The 23,883-nt window shown below is 40.0% G+C and overlaps 1 protein-coding gene across 4 annotated transcripts in view; it reads left to right on the top strand.

Annotated features, from left to right (window-relative positions):
• Positions 1-23,469, top strand: part of prkg2 (protein kinase cGMP-dependent 2) — a 42,280-nt gene extending 18,811 nt beyond the window's left edge. For 3 of the 4 annotated variants that reach the window (XM_004555677.4, XM_012920360.2, XM_076891194.1), the window contains 13 exons: positions 2,003-2,080; positions 7,407-7,501; positions 8,500-8,568; positions 8,851-8,949; positions 9,659-9,809; positions 10,373-10,509; positions 16,934-17,023; positions 17,108-17,249; positions 18,458-18,621; positions 18,774-18,896; positions 19,139-19,201; positions 19,731-19,797; positions 20,800-23,469. In XM_004555677.4, the coding sequence (XP_004555734.1) occupies positions 2,003-2,080; positions 7,407-7,501; positions 8,500-8,568; positions 8,851-8,949; positions 9,659-9,809; positions 10,373-10,509; positions 16,934-17,023; positions 17,108-17,249; positions 18,458-18,621; positions 18,774-18,896; positions 19,139-19,201; positions 19,731-19,797; positions 20,800-20,895 (1,374 nt within the window). In that variant the 3' untranslated portion in view covers positions 20,896-23,469. The remainder of the gene's footprint in view (positions 1-2,002; positions 2,081-7,406; positions 7,502-8,499; positions 8,569-8,850; positions 8,950-9,658; positions 9,810-10,372; positions 10,510-16,933; positions 17,024-17,107; positions 17,250-18,457; positions 18,622-18,773; positions 18,897-19,138; positions 19,202-19,730; positions 19,798-20,799) is intronic. The other variant, XM_076891193.1, reaches the window with a different exon arrangement.
• The last annotated feature ends 414 nt before the right edge of the window (positions 23,470-23,883 follow it).

Genomic DNA, 23,883 nt, shown 5'->3' with positions numbered 1-23,883 from the left:
TTGAAATCAGCACGATGCGTTCAGGGGGCTGCACTGGGAAGCCTGTCCACGTGGGGGCTGCTAAAGACTAGAGTGATCCCTGTCACAGTGCATCTGCAACTTCAAGCATGGAGAAACATGCATTTTTAGTGTCTGCTGTTCCTCATTGACTGACTGGAAACAAACAGAATGACTGCACTCGAACTTAACTCAAACACAGCTGAGCACAAGTGGCTGTCTGCCACTGACCAAACCAGAAGTTAGTGTAAAGTAGGACAGAAGGGCATTTAATTGTTGGAGGTTAGAGGACTTTTCGTAAAGAGGCGTGCGTTTAAATTTGACAAGCTTAGTTGTCTGGTATAACAAACCTGAGACACAAGTCAAACGCCGTCGCTCATCTGCACCTCTACATCTTGATCCAGACAGTCTTTATAAACAAAGCCCTGGCATGTTGTCTCCGCTGTCACTGACGGGTGTTAAACTAGGCTCTCCTGAAGCGTAAACGGGGCGTAAACAGTCTCGGACGCTCAAGGAAAATGCCACTTGTGTCAAGAGTTTTGACAGTAAACACCCGGGAATGTTTACGCGTGGTTGCTTTGATTTGTTTGTTCACTTCTGGTCCTCTATAGTCAAATGGATTATAGCCGCGGACGGTTGTCTCAGCTGCAGGAACTTGGCCTCTGTCCCAGGCAACATTTCATCCTGGTCACCTTCATTCGTCGCGCTTCCCTTTCTTCACCTAAAAGCTTTAAAATGGAAGGCGATCTGCCAGCTCGCTGATTCAGCGGTCTGGTTTTAATGCTGCGGTTGGGATGCTTGAGATGTTGGTTTCAGAGAAACAGCGACTGACAGGATGAAGCGGAGGAATCTGTTTCTGGAAGAGAGCTGGCAGAACGTGCTGTACCTCAGTGTTTGACTCGAGAATTTCAGTGTCGCTCGGTTTTATGACGTTCCTAAAGTTAAACTCGGAAACAAGTCCAGCGTGATTTTAAGTCGCTGGAGCGTGTCATGATGACTGAACTACATAACAGCTTTTATTATATGATGTTTCTGATTGGCTGACTAATTGTCTTTTCACCCATGAGTAATGTTTGTAGTATTATGATAACACACTGATGCGGGACACGATCTGCACTACAGAGCAAGCAACAATGTGTCACAATAGAACTCACTATCCATCGATCATCTCACGATGCATCATGGGCCAATATTGCATCACCAATTCCAAATCTTGTTAATTAACTGGCGAAGTGGTAGAAACACAGTATTAGATCACAGAGAGCGCAGGTGTGTGTCCACCTGTCGGCCACCGAGTTTAGAGGGCCTGTTTTGTAGATTCAGTTATGTAACAAATGATTAGTCAGTGACTGATTTGTATTTGAAATTAATTGGAATTAATTGGAATATTGACTTTGTGTCAGCTGGACCTTTTTTACTGTCTGCATTGTATAGTCAGTTTATTATCTTAAAGCTCCATCCACATATAGATCTATTCACATCATATAATATAATAATTATATACACGTCATATTTTATCTAAATGATCACTTTAAACCAGTTTAATTGGAAAACATTTCTGTGGTCTCTGTGTAATCATAAACCTCAGTGCAATTTTTAAATCTGTGGCATTTTGAAAAGTTAATTTCAGCCCTCTCTGCGGAAAATATTTGTACCTCATTTCAAGCATTCATTTGAGGTTCATTCAGTGTTCATTTAAAACATGTGTCAAACACAAATTGGCTGACAAATTCATCCTAACTCAAGCCCCCATTAACAGACATTAAAAACATCATAATTAATATTTTTCTATTGACTTAATTTTCATTTTCCCCATGAGCCCTGAAAATCTCTGCTGAACAGCAGGCTGAGAGGCTCTGAATGACTGAGCGTCACTGACAGCTGCTCTCAGCCCGCAGGGCCCGGCTACCAGGAATCAGACCGGCTGCTCCAGTGATTAAATCAATGCAACGTCTCAGTTCTGACGGTTGTCCTCCCCCGATCTCACACCCTTCCTTCCCTTTAGGAATACTATGACAAAGGCGAGTACGTCATCCGAGAGGGAGAGGAGGGCAGCACCTTTTACATCATCGCACAAGGAAAGGTAACGTGTCTGTCGTTTGTTGAACAAGCTGCACGAACACAAAGCCACATGATTCAAAGATAATTTAGGGTTATGTTTAACCTAAACTTGCTTCTGACACCGATACACTATATATTAAGAAAAGATTTAGCCTTTGTGAAGTGAAGCCAGTTCAGTAGTGCTTTAAACCTGCATTCTTTCTACTGGCCAGCAGGGGGAGATTCTTTGGGGGTGTCTTATTGACAGCGATCGTGGCTCAAGAGTTGGTAGTTCGTCTGATAATCGGAAGGTTGCCGATTCGAGCCCCGGCTCGGACAGTCTCGGTCGTTGTGTCCTTGGGCAAGACACTTCACCTACCGCCTACTGGTGATGGCCAGAGGGGCCGATGGCGCGATATGGTAGCCTCGCCTCTGTCAGTCTGCCCCAGGGCAGCTGTGGCTACAACTGTAGCTGCCTCCACCAGTGTGTGAATGTGAGAGTGAATGAATAGTGGTATTGTAAAGCGCTTTGAGGTTTCTCGAAAAGCGCTATATAAATGCAATCCATTATTATCATTATTATTAGAAGTATTTGAGAAAACGATCCAACTTCTCACTTGATTCACGACCTTCGTAAACATTTTCTTGTTGAGTTCGTGGTCTCAGTTACTAGTTGTAAGTCTTATTTATTACAGCCTGATCCTCCTTTTGCAAATTATGATTACAAATAGAGTCAAAGAGTCAAACAAATGGGGGCTTTGGAGCTTGGCTAACCTGTCATTCATAAGCTGTAAACTGGGATATGTTGACGCTAATAATAACCCGTCGTTCTCAAAAAGAAACAAGCCGTACATCCTCGCCCTCAGCAGTCATTTCTGTGGATATTTGCTTCATGACTGAGCAGGATGCTGCTGTTGTTGCAGTTTTGGAATAAACTAATCACCAAAACCAAACTAGATCATTTTTATGAATAGCATCAGTGCATTACTACTTTTACTTTAAGAATTATTAATCAAAAATAGTAAATGCTTTCTATGTTGCCAGTCAGTCTAACTTGTCATTCATAGTTTTTGCTATTGTCAGTTATAAAAATATAAAACGCATGAGCTGCACTGCAGAGATTTCTGAGACATTTTCTGCAACAATGGCACTCATTAGGGACACCAGCCATAATCCTGTCTTCCAACAATAGAATAAATCCTCAAGTGCTTTGGTGAGATAAGACTACATGATGTCTCCATTGCACGGATCCGGATGCTGCTCCCGTATTTGCAGCAAAAGCTCTTGTTACTCAGCCTGAGTGCCAAACAGCTGCTCGAGCACCGCTCGACTCTCAAAGCTTTGCAGGACGTTGCTTCAATCTGGTTTCCACAAATGAAAACGACGCTGCATACAGCAGTGTTTTATAGTAAGCACATCTCCAACAAAAGAAAGAGGAGCATCTTGGTAATATACCTGCCTCATATCGCGTTTAACGTTTAATCATTAAGAGAGAAAATGTCCAAAAGACAAGATAAAACACACACAGAATAAGTGTCTTCCCTCAGTAACAGTCCAATATGTCGACCAGTATGTTGACCAAACTGTACGTGAGTCTGGGGAGTTGTAGGGCTATGACTCACCCGCCAGTCTGTCTGATAAGTCGGGAACCCGACACCAGAGCTGTCCACGGGGACTCTCAAAATGCCATTATGAGCTGATCCGAGACTGCAGCTCTTCAGCGCTAAGCTAACCAAACCAAACCAAAGAGAGACACATGTTGTTTGGAAAGAAGGGGGCTAATACAGGAAATGCCCCCCACCCCTCCTCTTTGTAACCCCCCCAAACGAGGGTAGAAATAACATCTGAGAGTGCCTGCCATCAGGAAAAACAGGGAAGTAAAGGTCAGTGGGGTCAAATGGGACACTTAGCTAAAGCACGCTTTGACCATAACGGCTGTGATGTAATTGTGGCATTTTTTCGGCACCACGATGCCACCAGTGGGATGCTTGACCTCGGCCAGGGTGGGCCGCTGGTTTTCAGTGCTTCACAAATTACTGAAAGGTTTGACAACTCTCAGGCTGCAGGCGTGGAATGGTGGAAGCCTGCAGCTCGAGCAGGCAACAGTTTGAAGAGGAAAATCAGAGACGTCTGATATGCAAATAATGCTTCTATTCAAACAGCAAGTCAGGAAAGCATAAAGTACTTCAACACCACCACATCACACTGGGCCCATCATGTTCCATGTTAAGTACACTACTCCTTAAAAGCACATTTGTGTACGCACTGTAACATTAAATTAATAGTTAATGTAATCTTCATTATAATTCGTTCAGTTTGAGGGCCTGCTTTCACCAAACATCACTTCTGTGTAAAAGAAATAGGAGAAAAACCAGGCCATGTGTCACACAGTCGTCTAGGTGAGATGAGGGGAAATCCAAAACAATTTTGAAGAAATTGTTGTATTAAAGCTACGTAGCTACGTAGCTACGTAGCTACCAGCTTCCCCCCCCCCCCCGGCCACCTCATCCAGCTCTGCCAGAAGTGAAGGGACAGAACAGACAGGTTCTCATCTGGAAGCTTCATTAAAGGCCATGGAGGCCTGACTGTGTGGATTTATGAAGAGAGTACTGCAGACTGTGTCAATGTCTTCTACAGAAAAAATGTTGAGTTTCAGACTATTTTATTTTTTTGAACAAAACAGGTTTGTTAAAAGTCTCTGCCCGTTTAACAAACCTAGAGGGGAGGAGAGAGGATTTTAAAAACGGGTCTGTCTATGCCCACATAGACGTCGCTTTAAAAATCGTGCCTGATTATACAAAATGTTAATCAGTAACTGTCATGATCCTGGGTCCTTTTGACCCAGCGTTTTGTGTTTTCTCTTCGCGATTTTGGTTCTGTTCTTCCTCTGGTTAGTGTTTACCCTGTTCCCCCCGTGTGTTCCTGTATCTAGTCCGCGTTTCTTAGTTTGTGTCCTTTCATGTGTAAGTTCCTGTTTTATTGTGAAGGTCTGTGTCTTATGTGAGTGTTTTCATTTTTCCTCCCTAGTCTCGTCATGTTAATTACTCCCAGCTGTGTTCCCACCTGTATGTAATCCCCCTGTGTTCTCTGAGTGTATTTAAGTTGTGTCTTCTGTCATAGTAGTTGCTGGTTCGTCTGTGTTGTTTCCCCTCGGTCTCCCTGCGTCTTCCCGTATGTATTTCCCCGGACCTCCCTGCATCCTCGTTTCTGGTTTGTGTTATTAGTTCTACCCAGTTTAGGTTTTCCTGTTTCATGGTACCCACACCGTTGCTGTTTGTATTTTCGGTTGTCAAATAAACACTCATCTGCACCAGAGCTGCCGCATTTTGGGTCCTATTTCAACTCCACACGGCTTGCCCCGCAAACCGTGACAGTAACTTATCTACGACATTTCGGATTATGTACTATTAGAGAAGACTTTAAACTAAACTCAAACATTTGGAAGGTTGTTTCAGTTCTTTAGCATTTTATGTTTTTATAGTGCTTTAAAAAAAATTTGAGAAAATTAAAAGCGTCTGTAAGAGGTGAAGAGATGAACATCCAGCATCCAGACGTCTGATATGCAAATAATGCTTCTATTCAAACAGCAAGTCAGGAAAGCATAAAGTACTTCAACACCACCACATCACACTGGGCCCATCATGTTCCATTTGGTATAATTAAGTACACTCCTTAAAAGCACATTTGTGTACGCACTGTAACATTAAATTAATAGTTAATGTAATCATTCATTATAATTCAATTCAATTTTATTTATATAGCGCCAAATCACAACAAAAGTCGCCTCAAGGCGCTTCATAGATACAGAGAAAAACCCAACAATCATATGACCCCCTATGAGCAAGCACTTTGGCAACAGTGGGAAGGAAAAACTCCCTTTTAACAGGAAGAAACCTCCGGCAGAACCAGGCTCAGGGAGGGGCGGGGCCATCTGCTGCGATCGGTTGGGGTGAGAGAAGGAAGACAGGATAAAAGACATGCTGTGGAAGAGAGACAGAGGTTAATAACAGATATGATTCAATGCAGAGAGGTCTGTTAATACATAGTGAGTGAGAAAGGTGACTGGAAAGGAAAAACTCAATGCATCATGGGAATCCCCCGGCAGCCTACATCTATTGCAGCATAACTAAGGGAGGATTCAGGGTCACCTGGTCCAGCCCTAACTATATGCTTTAGCAAAAAGGAAAGTTTGAAGCCTAATCTTGAAAGTAGAGATAGTGTCTGTCTCCTGAATCCAAACTGGAAGCTGGTTCCACAGAAGAGGGGCCTGAAAACTGAAGGCTCTGCCTCCCATTCTACTTTTAAATATTCTAGGAACAACAAGTAGGCCTGCAGAGCGAGAGCGAAGTGCTCTAATAGGGTGATATGGTACTACAAGGTCATTAAGATAAGATGGGGCCTGATTATTTAAGACCTTGTATGTGAGGAGCAGGATTTTGAATTCAATTCTGGATTTAACAGGAAGCCAATGAAGGGAAGCCAAAACAGGAGAAATATGCTCTCTCTTTCTAGTCCCTGTCAGGACTCTTGCTGCAGCATTTTGGATTAGCTGAAGGCTTTTCAGTGAGTTTTTTGGACATCCTGATAATAATGAATTACAGTCGTCCAGCCTGGAAGTAATAAATTCGTTCAGTTTGAGGGCCTGCTTTCACCAAACATCACTTCTGTGTAAAAAAAATAGGAGAAAAACCAGGCCATGGGTCACACAGTCGTCTAGGTGAGATAAGGGGAAATCCAAAACAATTTTGAAGAAATTGTTGTGTTAAAGCTACGTAGCTACCAGCTCCCCATCCAGCTCTGCCAGAAGTGGAGGGACACCAAGGCCTTCTCAGGCTAGCAAAGAGATCTAATCTGTCCTGCAAACTGGACAAACTAGATTGAACCGAAGTAGCAAGAGAAAAAGAACAGCGATACATCATCGTCTGACAGACAGACAGGTTCTCATCTGGAAGCTTCATTAAAGGCCATGGAGGCCTGACTGTGTGGATTTATGAAGAGAGTACTGCAGACTGTGTCAATGTCTTCTATTTAATTTTTTTGAAGAAAACAGGTTTGTTAAAAGTCTCTGCCTGTTTAACAAACCTAGAGGGGAGGAGAGAGGATTTTAAAAACGGGTCCACGTAGACGTCGCTTTAAAAATCATGCCTGATTATACAAAATGTTAATCAGTAACTGTTATCTACGACATTTCAGATTATGTACTATTAGAGAAGACTTTAAACTAACCTCAAACATTTGGAAGGTAGGTTATGTCTGTTGTTTCAGTTCTTTAGCATTTTATGTTTTTATAGTGCTTTAAAAAAATTAGAGAAAATCAAAGCGTCTGTAGGAGGTGAAGAGATGAACATCCAGCAAACTGTCTTGTGCAGGTGAAAGTGACCCAGACCACCGAGGCCCACAAGCTGCCACAGATCATCAACACGCTGCAGAAGGGAGACTACTTTGGAGAAAAAGCACTTATAAGGTAAAATACAGCAACAGTCAGGTCATGTCAACAAAAGACTGAAATATTCAAACAGCGTCAGGGGATTGTTGTGGACTGGTGCTATATAGATGAATATTAAAGGTAAGGATTGGGAGGTAACACAACGCAGCACCTGCTTCAATACCGAGACCAATGCTAGGATAACATAGTGCAAAACAATTAATTAGTGAATACAGACAAAATCTGAAAAATGAACCAACCACAGCTTTGGAAATCATGTGGAGCCCTCTTCGATGCATCATAAACAAACAAGGACCAGCTCACTCTCTCTGTGTTTTTAAGGGAAGGGTTTTGTTTTTGTTTTCTTTTATATGTAAGAACTAATTAGGCAGCTCATTCTTTTGTCTTTAAAGCCATAACACATAAAAAAGAAAGAAAAAGAAATGTGACATGATATTTGGATGCAAACTATGTGATGTTTAGAATCTCCTTATGCCAGTATCATTTCCTAAATGTTGCAGCAATAAACAAAGATAGTAGAAATTAAAAACATGTTTTGAAAACCATTTTAAAAAGTATTATATGAAAGTTTGATCTTATTTGACCTTGTAGATGAGGTCAGAGGTCCAAAGTAACGTGATATTTCAGATCCCAGACATCATTCCCGATATGTTGTCAATACAAACAATGGCAGTAAGAAACATAGTTTTAAGTGGCTTTATAGCACCCTCAGATCAATCTACTGACCTTAAAAGTCTGACATGATATTTTAAATCTTTATACTTTAAAGGCTCTTTGTCAACTTTCCACCGATAAATCTGTAACCATGAATAACTTTTTATTCACTAAACTTTAGTGAATTGTTTATCAGAATGATTTAAAAATGTTTCAAGTTTTGTATTCACAGAAAAAACACACAAAAGCATAATGTGGGCAGAGGTAGAAATAGCTTCATAATGCCAAATTCACAATGAAAACAGTTGTAAAATGTACAGTTGTCTTAGTTTTTGTGTGCATGTGATTCACATCTCTTTCAGTGACGACGTCAGGTCTGCCAATATCATTGCTGATGAGAACGGGGTGGAGTGCCTCGTCATCGACAGAGAGTGAGTATTGAGATTTAAAATAATGCCTAAAAGGTTGTAAAAGACATGCTTTTGTTCACCCGATAATGACTCTGAACAAAGACGCCAGTCTATGATGAAGAACAAAGCTGTACTCTGATACATTTCAGCCGGTGTCAACATTTTCTTTTTCCAGACGTTTTCCCACAAAAATTCATTCGTTATCTCACCGTGTTCGATCGCTATCAGTGATCTGAGTTCAGATTTGGAATCAGCCAACATTCCAGTGGTTCGTTTGCTAATGTGCCGATGTCTTTTTTCTAGGACATTTGATCAGACGGTGGGCACCTTCAATGAGCTGCAGAAGTACCTCCAAGGGTACGTGGCAACACTCGATCGCGACGACAAGAAGAGACATGCCAAGTAGGTGCAGCACCCGATGTTCACGACAGTGAACAAAAATGTTCTGAGCATGGAAAAAGAAATGGGCTGCATTACAGAGAAATGACTACTTATTGCAAAACAAACTGCACATCACTGCAAAGTTTAATTATTCTCAGCTTCTGGGTTGATACAATGTCTGCAGGTTGTTAAGTTTTTGTGTTGCAAAGGAGATTCACGTTATAGTTTTTTTCATGCTTAGATTTTTTTACCTCTTGTTTCAGTTTAGCTGTTTTTACCAAGTTAAAGTAGAAACGTGACACACCATCCTTCTTATCCGGGGTATTTAACGAGTACTGAAAACCTTCTGTTCTTACTGCATCCACATCGAACTTTTCCACTTCTATCAACGACTCTGTGAGCTTTACACATTCATCCCTTTTCAAACACACTTTACGGATAATACAGCGAGGAGAAGACTCGCTCAAAATTCTGATGAAAACATAAGCTGGTGTTCGCCATCTGAGGCACTCGTCTGTTAGCTGTTTTTTCTCTGTTAAAGTTTTCGTTGGCTCACTTGTCAGCAGATGAAATGTTCAGATATTCACTTAAATTGTAATAAATTATGATTTGAAAGATACAGATGTGAAAACTCCACTCACAGATGTACAGTAGTTATGATCTACTGCTTCTCTTGCTAAATGTTTAGGTTAAGGTAGACACTCTGTTTTTGTCTGTGTCTTCCATCCAGGAGGTCTGTGTCACGCCACCAAAGTCAGCCTCTGTCTCCTGACGTCATCCAGCTGAAGGAACTGGTTTCCGAATTCTCTTCATCCAGGCCCTTTGATCACCTGGAGGTCATTGCTACCCTTGGGGTCGGCGGGTTTGGACGAGTAGAACTGGTAAGAGCTGACCTTTGGTGAGTTTGAGAATCTTCCAGCATTCAGTTTATCTGCAGTAACTGAAAAAATGCAATCTGTTGGATTGAGAATGCCTACTGAAGAATATCCTATTTCTTTTTGGGGTTATTATCCATGAGCGCTGCGCAACCGGTTTTGCAGCATTTGGTTGAATCTTTGCAGAGAGTGTAGTCCTGCACACTCTTCATCCTGCTGGTTGTATCAGCAGTAACACCATCAATAAACACTAGTAACCTCCACCATGTTCGATGGTTGATGCTCTTCTCCATCCTTTTCTCTTCCCATCATGTTAATCTTGGTTTCATCTTTGCAAAGAATCTTTTTTTCAGAATTGTGCAGGTTCTTTTAGATGTTTTCTGGCAAAATCTAATCTGACCTTCTTCATATAGAAATTATTATTTTGATAGTGCATCAATTTACTCTACTGAAAGTTCATTAGGACGGTGTTTTCATGGGTAGGAGTAAACTTAATGTTTACATGGGAACCATGCCTGCTGTTTGAGGTCTGTGCTGAGTCACACCCACCCTGTCATGTCCATCTGCAGGTGAAGGTGAAGACTGAGGATGTCACCTTTGCACTCAAGATCATCAAAAAGAAGCACGTGGTGGACAACAGGCAGGAAGAACACATCCACTCAGAGAGGAGGATCCTCGCGGAGGCTCGCTCGCCTTTCATAGTCAAGTGCGTCCTCTTGCCCAGCCTTGGAACTCATTTCCATTTTTTATCCTACATGATGAATCTCTGCTCCATTAGTCTGGGAACACAATGCTGCGCTTATTAGTTTTTGATGAGATCACCGTCGGGGACCTGAGCAGATTACATCTTCTCAGTGGGGTAGAATAGCAGGGGATATTGAGATGTCTGCTAAGAAAATGTGGTTATTTCTTATGAAATATTGCAACAGGAGCTTTTCTTTGTCTTTTGTGAGATTACGATGATCCGATTTCACCGTATGCAGTGGAACAGACTCTGATATTAAAGCCATTCTTCACCTTCTGTAACGCTCATCCAGCTAACCTCCTCTTCATACACTCTGTGTACCTATTTTATTCCTAATCTGTTTTCAAGACCGACGTCGGGTGATGTAAGACTTAAGGCTACGTACGGTGGCATTGTGGTGGAGTGGTTGACACCCACGCTGCAGTTTTAAGAGCCTTTAAGCTTAATGTTGAATCACGGATGTCGATCTAGGCTCCTATTTACACTAAAATCTGAAAACATTACTTCATATATTAAGCTAGAATTAATTGTGTGGATGCCTTAATAGGCATCCACACTATTGAGTTCCTGTTTCTCTTTATTCTTTATTATTCCGGGTGTTTCCGTACACTTTTCGCCGTGGATCTACTTCCACAATTTTTGTGCTATTTTCACCGTTCAAACTCTAAACTGTTCTGCTCTTTCTGCTAATGCCGGCTATGACTTTTGGTGTTTATTACTATTATACTTTTTAAAATATTACACTTTTTTCCTTTAATTTGTCCCATTGAAATGAATGGGAAACTTCCACAATTCTGCTAAAACTTTCTTGTCTTTGAAACTTAACTACTTCCTCATACTTTCACCTAGAAACTCCATTCAAACTTTAAAACGTTCTCAAATGATTGGGCTATTCCTGTGTGATTCAGCTTTTTCAGATCTTCTACCGTTTTCATCTTATCTCTCTTTAAGTCTTCAGTTGCAAAATTGTGATTTTTCAGAAAATACATGCGTTGCTATGGTTGCTATGCAATTAACTCAGAGGGGACAGTGAAACTGTTTGAATTTTCTCTGCATGTCCAAACAACTTCTTGCTACTCGCTCAATTTCCACTCAAGCCCCACAAATTATACATCAAAACGTAGGTATTTTTGCTGGCTTTCAGAAAATGTCACTATCATTGTTGTGGGACTTATAGATATTTTGCAAATCTCCTCAGAGTAACACAAAGTCAGAAAACTCTCCATATAAACTCAATGGAGAGTTTGTTCAAAATCACCGCTGGATTTCTCTGATGAGAGGCATTTTCAAATTGTCATATCTCCTTAACGAAGCAAAGTTAAGACATGAGGCTTGTCCCCGTATATCTTCAGACACTCCTGACGCTCACAATTCAAGAATTTCTTTCTCACCTATTACCGTTCTGAAATGAGTTGGACTTGTTTGAGGGTAGGAAATTTGTCCCTCGCTCAGATTTCATCAGATTTCAATCTCTGGAAATGAACCACTTTTTTCTCTCGTCATATCTTTTTGATGGATTTCCACAGAGCCCTGAAAATTTCCATGACTGTTCACCAAAACCTGCTGTTTCTTACGGTGAAAGAATGATTTTGATGCTCCATATAGATTTAGAGTTACCAAAGGTTGTTTGAGAGCAAGTCAAGGCAGTTTTTGCTTCGCCTCTACTCAGTTACAGTGTATTACAAGTCATATATCTTTAATAATTTATGTTTTATCTCTGAATTATGAAGACCTGAAGATTCCCCCATCTCTTCTGAATAAAACGATGCCTGAATGACCGTTCTAGCCTCTACGGTTAGGAAATTATGGCCATTTGTTCGAGGGGAATCCTGAATGTCAGAAATACACTGAAGAAAACTCACACCTCTCTCTGTCTCTGTGTGTGTAAGGGCTGACTACAGCAGGTGCAGCTAATTTAACTGACCTACATATACCAAGCCCAGACTCTCCACAGCTCCTGTTCCCTTTACTGTCTGTGTATGTGTGTCTGTGTATCAATATTTCTCCTATGTTTAGGTATTACTCCTCAATCATAGTATTTCTGCTAAAGCAAAGTACTTCTACTACATCTTAGTACTTCTGCTAAATCATAGTATTTCTGCCAATTCATAGTATTTTTGCAAAATCATGGTATTTGTGCAAAATCATGGTTTTGAGGCCAAATCATAATATTTCTGTTATTTTATAATATATGTGCTGAATATATTATATGTGCCAAATCATAGTATTTATCCCAAATTATAGTATTTATGCCAAATTACAGTATTTCTGCTAAAAAGCAGAAATAGTCCTTTTTAGCAGGATTTTCTGCCAAAAGACAGTATTTATGTTAAAATATAGTATTTCTGCTAAATCAGAGTATTCCTGCCAAAACATTGTATTTGTACTGAAACATAGTACTTCTGCCCAATCATAGTATTTGTACTAAATGATAGTACTTGTGCCAAATCATAGTATTTGTGCCAAAGCATCGTATTTGTATGGAGTCACAGTATTTCTTCTAAATCATGGTATTTCAATCAAATCTCAGTAGTTGTTGTTAAAACGCAGTATTATTGCCAATTCATAGTATTTGTACCCAATCATAGTATTTTTGCCAAATCGTGGTATTTGTGCCCAATTAATAATTCTGTTATGTTATAGTATTACTACTAAGTCGTAGAATATCTGTTATGTTATAGAGTATCTGCGGAATATAGTATGTGTGCCAAATCGTAGTATTTATACCAAATCACAGTATTTGTGCTAAAACATAGTATTTCTGCCATATTGTGGTATTTGTGCAAGAACATTGAACTGTTATGTTATAGTATTACTACTCAGTCATAGTATTTCTGCGTTGTTATACTATTTGTGCGAAAACGTAGTATCTCTGCCAAGTCATAGAATTAATGCAATTTCATAGTTTTTTTTAGGAAATCTGTTATTTTATAGTATTACTACTAAGTCATAGTATTTCTGCCAAATCATAGTATTTGTACTAAATCATAGAACTTGTGCCAAATCATAGTATTTGTTGCACATCATAGTATTGGAACCAAAACATAGTATTTGTCCCAAAGTATCGTATTTGTATGGAGTAATAGTATTTCTTCAAAATCATAGTATTTCAATCAAATCTCAGTAGTTGTGTTAAAATGCAGTATTATTGCCAAATCATAGTATTTGTACCCAATCATAGTATTTTTGCCAAATCGTGGTATTTGTGCCCTATTAATAATTCTGTTATGTTATAGTATTACTACTAAGTCGTAGAATATCTGTTATGTTATAGTGTATCTGCGGAATATAGTATGTGTGCCAAATCGTAGTATTTATACCAAATCACAGTATTTGTGCCAAAACATAGTATTTCTGCCATATTGTGGTATTTGTGCAAGAACATTGAACTGTTATGTTATAGTATTACTACTAAGTCATAGTATTACTGCGTTGTTATAGTATTTGTGCTAAAACGTAGTATCTCTGCCAAGTCATAGAATTAATGCAATTTCATAGTTTTTTTTAGGAAATCTGTTATGTTATAGTATTACTACTCAGTCATACTGTAATATCACTGTGTTATGTAGTGGCTAAGTAGGGGCTGTTCACTAAGTGCATCAGTGTAAATAGGTCATCTCTTGTGTTGGAGTGCCCTCTTGTGGCGCCTTTTGGGTAGTGCCTTAGTAAACGGGAACACTGTAAAAAGTGGCATCAGACTGATTTGTAGTGGAGGAATTTGTTACCAGTTTTCTTAATCTTTAATCTGTATGCATGTTGTAATGCATACCATGTTCTTAATCATAGAAACCACACCATATCACCTCTCCACATCCTCCTACTGTATGCCATACCTCCCTGTACCATCCATCTGACCGCAATAAACTCCACCTGTGGTAATCTAATCCCTGGATGTCAGCCTCTCCTTCTGACCGAGGATAGTTATAGTATTTGAGCCAAATCATAGTATTTGTGCTAAAACATAGTATTTCTTCCAAATCATAGTATTTGTGCCAAAGTATAGTATTTCTTCCAAATCATAGTATAACTGCACAATAAAGGTTCGTGCCAAATCTTAGTATTTCTTCTAAATCCTAGTAATTCTGCTCAATGATAGAATTTCTGCTATGCTTTAGTACTTTTTTCCTAGATTGTAGTACTTCTGCTAAGTCAAAGTATTTCATGTAAATCATAGTATTTCTACCAAGTCCCAATGTTTCTGCTAAATCATAAATAATGTTTTAGTACAAATTGTATGATTTGGTGGAACTTTCTGTGTTCCAGCACAAATGCTATGATTTGGCAGGAAAAAAATATTATTTAGTATAAATACTAAGTTTTAGCAGAAATGCTATGTTTAAACTTTAAAAAATTCTGCTATTTCTGCTGATGTGTGTTATGACTTTTGACCATTGAAATGAATGGAACACATTATCAATGTGGTCACTGATTTTGCATGATGGGCTGAGCTGTGTTTTAGCTCAGTGAGATAAGCATCCGTTCTCAGACTGGGAGGCCTGGGTTCAAATCCAGCTTATGGCAACATTTCTTTCACTTAACAGTTAAACTTTTTTTAAACTCTTTTCAACACAAATTTCATCTTTTTCACCCCTTTTCAGCAAAATTTTCAGTTTTTTTAACCCCTTTTCAGCACAAATCCAAACTTTTTCAGCTCTTTTTCAGCAAAAACCTCTTTTCAGCAGATTTCTGCTCATTCAGCTCTTTTCAGCAAAATTTTCAGTTTTTTCTGCTGTTTTCAGAAAAAAACTCTTTTCAGCAGAAATTCTGCTGATTGAATTCTTTTCAGCAGAATTTTCACCACCTTTTTTTTGCCCAAATTCTGCTAGCACAATTGTCAATCTCTCCACCGTTTCTTTGTGAGAAAGTGTTTGGCTCAGTGAGCTAAATAGCTGCCCTTTGACCAGGAGGGCCAGGTTCTAATCCTGCAAGGCATTTTTTTTTTTTTTCCAACTTTTTCAGCTTTTTTCAGCAGATATCTTCAGCGTTAAGGCATCCACACAGCATTTTCGCAGGAAATGCAAATTTTTCTAGTTCATTTATGTGATAATTACAGCTCGGGCAAAATTTAATAATTTAGGTGCCCTGCTTCCTGTTTATCATATATTTTGTATTTTTGTTGCTTTTCATGGGTAATCTAGCAGCCCTCTGCTAGACCGTCAATTTTATGTTACAATCTAAACATATACAATGATTTTTGTGCAGTTTTAGCATCATTTATCAAACAGTTTTCAAGATATAATTTTTTGAAAAACGAGCCGTTGACCCACCTGATTTTCCCCACGTTGAAATCAAGGCAGTATCAAGAAAAGTCCAGCACTCCTGCAAAGTCCAACATTTGAGTACCAGAGATGCGTTACTGTAATACTTTAATACTTTTTTCAAGTAATGAGTAAAGTAAGGGATTAGTATTGCAAAAAAAATTAGATTACCGTTACTTTCCCGTAAGCACGCTGCATTACTGCGTTACTAAATCGTGATTTTGTTTGTGAGAGTGTCTCGTGACAATGACGTTAAGCGCGTGCGACCATGCAGAGTTTAAAGCTTGGAAGTACTGACATTACTTTGATTCCGTAAAAAGTGACAAAAACATTAGCGTCCGCTGTTCACTCTGTGTGGGAAGAAAACTTATTTTTGCATAAAGTTAAAACTAATAAAACAAGTTTTCAAAAGAGACTTTTTCATTTGATTCAATTTTACATGATGGATTATGCAGAAAAACAGAATTTGGCTGAAAGGTCTATTGCTTCATTACTTATCCGGGTTGTGTATCATGTTTTCAAAAAGTAACTAAGTAATAAAGTAACTAATTACTTTTGAAAATAAGTAATCAGTAAAGGGATTACTTTTTTTTTGTTACTTTCTTGGAGAAGAGCACTGTTGACCACACACTAAAACAAACAAAAGAAAATTCACATTGTAAATGACAACTACTGATTATTTTGAATGTGATAGTTGAATTTAACAATACTGTTGTAAATATAGCATAAAGAATACTTTAATATAAAATTGTTGCCATTTTCATTCAACTTTCATGGCTGATTGAGCAAATATGACATGTTTAAAAACCAAAATATCAGTGGAGTCAAAATAGAATAAATACTAGATTTTCCAGATGGTATCGAATTATAACTCAGAAAGTGATTTGGTTAAATATGTGCAAATCTTTTAGACCTGAGAGTCTTAGCAGTTGTCTGCCCCTGATGGTTCTTTCACCAGCTGCACGTCTGGTTGTCTTCAGTCTCAAATATTGTCGGGTTCTTTATGAAACTGCGTCAACCACATAAATAAATCAAAGGAATAAAAAGACTAATGCTGATCTCAAATGATGATAAAATGGCATTTGTTGTATTTAAAGCTAAACTTGTTTGTGTTTCATTTTCTCCAGACTGTATCGCACATTCAAGGATAACAAATATGTGTACATGCTGCTGGAGGCCTGTCTGGGTGGAGAGGTCTGGAGTCTGCTCAGGGACAGGTAGGAGATGCCAACCATTGTCTGGAGCCACTGTCACAAAAGCTGCAAAAGGTTTTAATAGGATGTTTGGGTTTTGGTCTTCAGGGGCAGCTTTGATGAATCTGCTGCTAAATTCTGCATGGGCTGTGTCACGGAGGCTTTCGAGTACCTCCACCGGAAAGGTGTCCTCTACAGAGACCTGAAGCCTGAGAACCTCATTCTGGATTCTGAAGGATACATCAAACTGGTGAGATTAGTTCCAGAAAGTAAACGCATTTTGTCTCAGAACCATGAAAGAACAACACTTGTCAGCATGTTCCTCCCGCTTTGATGACCAGTGCATTTCTTATAGTTTGGAGTCATCAGGCTTAATCAAAATGTGTGTTTCCAGACTCCAGGATGCAACCGTTTTGGTCTTAACTCATTCACTGCCAGCCATTGGCAGTGAATGAGTTAAACCCATTGACTCATTCACTGCAATTGACGGCTATAGACGTCAATTGCAGTGAATGAGTTAATTGCGACCAAAAAAGTCTGTCAGGCACAACTAAACATTTCCTTTGGTCACACCTGTGTGTGCGCCTGACATTTGGCAGGTCTGTGAGCGTTTTGCTTTGTTTTTTTCTCCACCCACGTTCTGCGTCATCCATTTAAATGCTGTGCAAATTGATGCAGCTAATTCCTCTGCTCTGCGGGTGCGGTGAGCTCTACCGTGCCCTGATCTGTGACTCACAGGTGCTTTTAGGGTTTGTGGCTTGAGTCACAAGTTTAGTGTTCTGCCGAGTATGTCATGTATTAGTGACATATGGTGAATTATTCACTAATATAAGAATGGGAGCATGGTAGCACAAGGGTTAGCAAGAAGGTCCTGGGTTCGACTTCTGGCCACTGTCTTAATAACGTGCACCAGTGCATGCAGTATGAAGTATAGTTTAAATAGTTTGGTAGTAAGCAATTAAAAGGGCTACTAAAAGAAAGGGGGAGCACTGTAACTACAGTTTTAGTGGTTACTGGCACATTTACTGAAAGCAAATCAAACTTTGACAGCGTCACAACATTATAGCTTCATTACACATGAACATCACGTCTGCTGACCCAGCAGGGCAGTGAACAAATGCTATGACAAGCTAGTTATGGATACAGTAAGTAGGATGGATAAGAAAACAATGAATTAGGGAGAAATTCATGTCACATAACACATTTTTTGTTGATTGGTTTCTTTTTCATGTGTCTGATAAAACTGCTTAGACGTCAGGATGTTTTATGGCATCTAAGCAGACATAAGCAGCACAGTGGTTTCTTAAAGAGTAAGGCTTTTAATGTAGGCAGGTATTTTTATGGAAAAGCCTTAAAGGCTCCCCAGAGGACTTTTAAAAGTTTCAACATTACTGTATACTTGTATGCTGACAGGCTGACAGTAAACATCTCTTTAAAGACTAAACTCTCCTTTTCCAGGTCGACTTTGGCTTTGCCAAGAAGATCAGATGTGGCCAGAAGACTTGGACCTTCTGTGGCACTCCAGAGTATGTGGCACCAGAGATCATCCTCAACAAAGGCCACAACTTCAGTGTGGATTTTTGGTCTTTGGGCATCCTGGTGTTTGAGCTTCTTACCGGCAGGTTAGAGCACGCGTTCTTCTGTGATTCCAATCTGCAGCAAGATCATCCTTTCACTCATCCACTTCACTCTGCCCACTGACCTGCAGTCATTTTTACACAAAGTACTGCTAAAAGCTTGCTGAATATCTGCCGATTTTTTCTTCACTCCACAGTCCTCCGTTCTCAGGAATTGACCAGATGATGACGTACACTTTCATCTTGAGAGGCATTGAGAAGATGGACTTCCCGAAGAAGATAACAAAGAGACCGGAGGACCTCATACGCAAGCTATGCAGGTACACACTCACATGCGCAGGCCGACATACCTGAAGCTTAAGTAGACACAAAATTCTCGATTCAGATTTTCAGGACAGAGTCTGATGATGGCTGATGTGCTCAGTATACCTGACACCCAGGTACATTAAACAGTTTTCTTCAAGCTCTGAACAACAGAGCAGGAAAACATAACCCAACCATCTTGGAACTAGCACAGTAATTTGGTGAAGAGTTAATTTCCTGACTTTGATCTGTTTTATAGGCGGAACCCCTCAGAGCGACTGGGTAATCTCAAAAATGGAATAACTGATATTAAGAAGCACAGGTAAGTAGGAACTGACTCATTTGTTGTGGATCTCAGCGGGAAGATTAGTTCCACAAATTAGCACTGATTGAACATTATGGATGAAGGCTCGTGGTTCATAGCCTTTACAATTAGATAATCACTGAACAGTGTGCAAGAGCAGTCGGATGCAAACATCGTCAAGGCTTATCAAATGATTGAACTTGCCACTTGCCTTTTTCCTTTACAAAGACAGCATGAGGCTACCGCATTACAGGAAACAATATATACTCATAATGCAGGGATTGATATGTTGTTCTTAAACGTGATGCTGACCTAGTTCTCATTTTCCATACTGAGCCAGGAATAGAAGTCAAAGTCCAAGTAAAATGTACAGAAAGAGTTCTTGATCCAGAACAAGTGACATTTAACAACCACTCGAATCACTGTTCAAACTTTAAATTGGGACGTTTCCTACTTTGCGTTTGTTCTGACAGAGTCAAACTCATATATGTAAATGTGAGAAGATAAATACACTTACAGATGTGTGTTTTCTCTAATGTATCTGAAGGTGGTTTAATGGCTTCAACTGGGAGGGGCTGAAGGCAAGGACGTTACCATCGCCACTGAAAAGAGAAGTAAGCTGTGATCAAACTTGTAACTTGTAGTTCCACGTCATGACTGAAGCGTGATTAAACTTTCAGAACAAAATATCTGTTTGCTGTTTAAAGTGTGCAGGAGACCTGTAGGCATATTAGCCGGCTGAAACAATGATCGCGGGACTTTTTAAAAGTCAAGCGTCCCGACGTCACTTCGGCTGTCTCCGTCTCTCCTTTTGTTGTCTGAGCTGCACTTCAGTGTGAAGGCCGGGACAAAAGATAAAAGCAGCTACAGCAGACAGGATGAGGCAGCTCCCAGAGCAATTTGTCAGATTCACCACTTCATTTACACCAGCACCGCTGCCAATCTTTAGTTCACTTCTAGCTCTTTCTTCCAGCCTCCTCCTGTCTCTGTAAAATCTCTCAGGAACTTTGATGGAGTTCAGATTTATTTTTCATCCAGTTTCCATTTGTTCTGCTTTTCTTAATCTAGCAAGTGCTGATTGCTTGATTTCCCCAAAAATCTTACTGTAGTTGCTTATCTGACTTTAGCCAGTCAGTGTAGAGCCCGAGGAGCTTTCTTCCAGCACAGAAATACCTGTCCCACAGCAGGCATTTCTTCCTTCTTACCCTTACGTGTGTGTTATGAACGCACACCCAATGTCTTATAGCTCCTGTTGTGGAAAAATGGGCTTAATAAGGATAAAGGAGGTAACTGTCAGGTGAATTCTCAGCAAGACATGGCCATCATGCTTTCTGCCTCCTGCACACTTTATACTGTTCCACATTGGAAAAGGAAACCAGTGTCCCCCGCTCATGTGTAGTGATTTATCACGAGGGGTCACCACAGCAAGTAGCTCCACATTTGATTTAAGTTTTATTCCAGCTGCCCTTCCTGACACAACCCCAAAGGGAATTTGTATTAACCTTAAAAATGCCATGTTGAATTTTGTTGCCCCATCAGTTGTTACTATTTGATTTCAGACCAACTCAATGCTTTGCTAACCATCTCTCTCTCCTCTTCCTTCCTTTGCTCCATAGCTTACAGGACCAACAGATCACAGTTACTTCGACAGCTACCCTCCAGATGATGACAGTCCTCCTGATGAGCTGTCTGGTTGGGACATGGACTTCTGAGGGCTTCTCCTCCATCTTTCCAACATTTTCCTTCCACTGCACACATTAACAACTAAAATCTAACAGCAAAAGTGGACTTACAGGTGACTTTACATCACCTCAGCCATGGTTTAGCAGCTTTATGATTGTCACAGATTGACAGATAATTGAAAATGGGATATTACCAAAAGGTAAACCCGTATTGCTCCTGCATCTTCATACAACATGTGCACATTTGAATGGAAGCCTTCAAAGGTGTAAAGGTTTACTGCTTGACTTTTCTTTTACTCTCTGTTTCACACTATATTTGACAAAGATGTCGAGAAAAATCGAAGCGATTCAGAACAGTTTTAAGCTGCTCCAACAGCCGTGTCAGCGTTCAACATTCGAACAAAACTGGATGTGAAATGCAAAAGCTTTTACCTCAGAGCAGTCGGGCCACCACCAAGACATTTACCAGAAGCAGATTAAGAACATTACCAGAAAGGATTTTATTAATGCCAACAAAACAGAAGGTTCTGGTTAATGGTGCTCAGTGTCACATTAATTAGCATGAAGCTGCCTAGCTTGACATACAGGATTAATGTATTAATCGTTAACCCAGACAAAACTTCAGATGTAGCCCCGTTATGCAACAAAAAAGAAAGATTTCTAATATTTGTGTTGAATCACATTAAGTCAGGTAAGTTAACACTCCTTAGCTGGCTAATGTTAGTGGGCTAAGAGGACACTCAGGGCTACTGTGGCTGCACAGAATCAACTAGCTCAATTTGTGGTATTACTGTGGAATATAACAGGTTCTCATAGTTAGAATAAGTAAGGTTAGCATCACAGTAGGATAAAATTCTTTCTATACCTTCTATATGACGTACACTCATCAGCAACTGGGAGTCACAAGCCATATTATCAGTTCAACACCTCGTGCAGCCGCAGACACTCGGTAACAAAAATGCCACACAAACTGCTTCATCGGCTCACTGCAGAGTTAAACAGCTCGTTATGAAGCCGTCAGCCTGGAACCGGGTATTGGGATACACTAGGAGTCCATAATAACGCTATTATAAACATTAATGAGCTTCTCTATAATCTGCTGCTGATATGTGCTGCACCAGGGTGGTGTGCTGGATAAACACCTCCACCCCATATTCAATTAAAATGTTTATTTTTATTTATATAGGCCCAGTTCACAACAGTTGTCATCTCAAGACTCATTACATTATAAGCTAAAGACCCTACAGTATTACGGAGAGAACCTCAAAGATCACATGAGGTAGAGAAGCAGAACCAGCCTCAGGGAGGGGCAGGAAACTAACCAAAACTACAGGAGAGTTGATCCCATGCAATAGGGCGATATAAACACATGGGAAGTGATAACAGCCAGCACTGTGACTGGGAATAAACTCCTCCATGTAACTGTCCCCTTGTGGAAGTTTGAGCCCCTTTGTAAAGCACAGTAACCCTGTGAGTTATTTTAGAGCTGGTGAAAGAGAACGTGCACTTTAACCAATCCTGAACGTGCACTGTTTTCTTAAAAACATCTCCCAGTGGCAATGTGGGCATTTCAGGGTAGCTTTCCAGTTGGTAATACCCACAAAAAACAGTAAAAACAAAATTTATTGTGCTAACATCACATTAGAGTAACTACAGACATGCAGAAATTACAGAAATGATTCACTGCCGTGTTTGTAGTTTTTGATTTCCTGAAGTTATTGGGTACAGCTCAAGCTTTTTTAAGTTTGCCCTCAGGCACAGTACATTTTATGGATGGTCCAGAAACACTCGGATGGTGTCATCGAGCTTCATAACCGATTGCTTTGGAGGGACCAAGAGTTTATTCAGCTCAGCATTCTTTGCCATACGTCATACTATTCTTATTTTCAATTCCCTAATTGCTCTTTTACTTCAGAAACATCGATGCGGCCTTTATTTCTAACAGCTAAAGGGAATTTGAGGAGATGACACTGCATTGAAAACCAACACACGCTGGATATGAACCCCAACAGAAACATCCATGAAGCATCTGTAGCTCCTTGTGCCAACTGTGTTATCCTCACAGCCTCTTCACTTTTGTCACAGATGACAAACAAAGACAGGAACACCTTCTCTCCACTTGAATCATAAAGTGTGAGCGTCTCGCGGTGGGCTTCCTGAGCCGGAGACACGTTTGAGCCGTTGATGATGTGAGGAGGAACAGCAGAGGCCGAAGTGAGCAGAATATGTTTAGGGTTTACTGTGAGGTGATTCTGAGGAACCTGGGGTTTAAATTGGTGTGTTTTCCATTTTAAACATTTGAGGTACCACGTCTCTGTGTATATACTCAATAATATAAAGCACAAGCATCCGAAATACACAGTTTATACAATCTAACCTACTTGCTCCTTTATATAAACCTTAAAAAAAAAACGGGTGAGTGAATTTGTAAATATCATGTATATTGTAAATGTGTCCTCTGATTGGTGAATGTATGTGTGAGTTTGGAGGAGCAGTGCTGTTTCAGGACAGAGTTTTTTAACTGCATTTACACAATCCCTTCAAACAGATCGGTTTAACATTTGAACTTTTTCATTTTATTAGTAAAGTGGCATTAACTCCAATTTCCTTTGGGCTGATCTGGAGGTTCTAGTCCACAGCAGATATTTCCTTTTCCTTTCAACAGCCCTAAAGAGGTCTTACCTGTGGTTGGATCACACTCAGAGATGTGGGCCATCCTACAGTGGCCCACTTGTTGCTGCAATGGAAAACCGGAGGTGGATTTAGACGTTGAATTCACAAATTCTACTGTCATTACTGCAGAGGCAGATCTGATGGTAAAAGCAGAGGCATTTTGGTTAATGGCAGTCAGCGGAGCTCTCTCTGACAAATGAAGCTAGTGGTCTGTGCGTGAGAGTGGAAGTTGTTGGTTTATTTAAATGACTCATGTCTTGCATTGTAATCAGAAGATTCTCATAACAAAAAATGGAAATGTATCATGAGTGAAAGTGCAGTTTTATGAAGGTAAATATGATGCAA

The sequence above is a fragment of the Maylandia zebra genome, linkage group LG12 (assembly GCF_041146795.1).
Source record: "Maylandia zebra isolate NMK-2024a linkage group LG12, Mzebra_GT3a, whole genome shotgun sequence".
NCBI lineage: Eukaryota > Metazoa > Chordata > Actinopteri > Cichliformes > Cichlidae > Maylandia > Maylandia zebra.
This window is presented reverse-complemented; position numbering and strand designations above follow the sequence as displayed.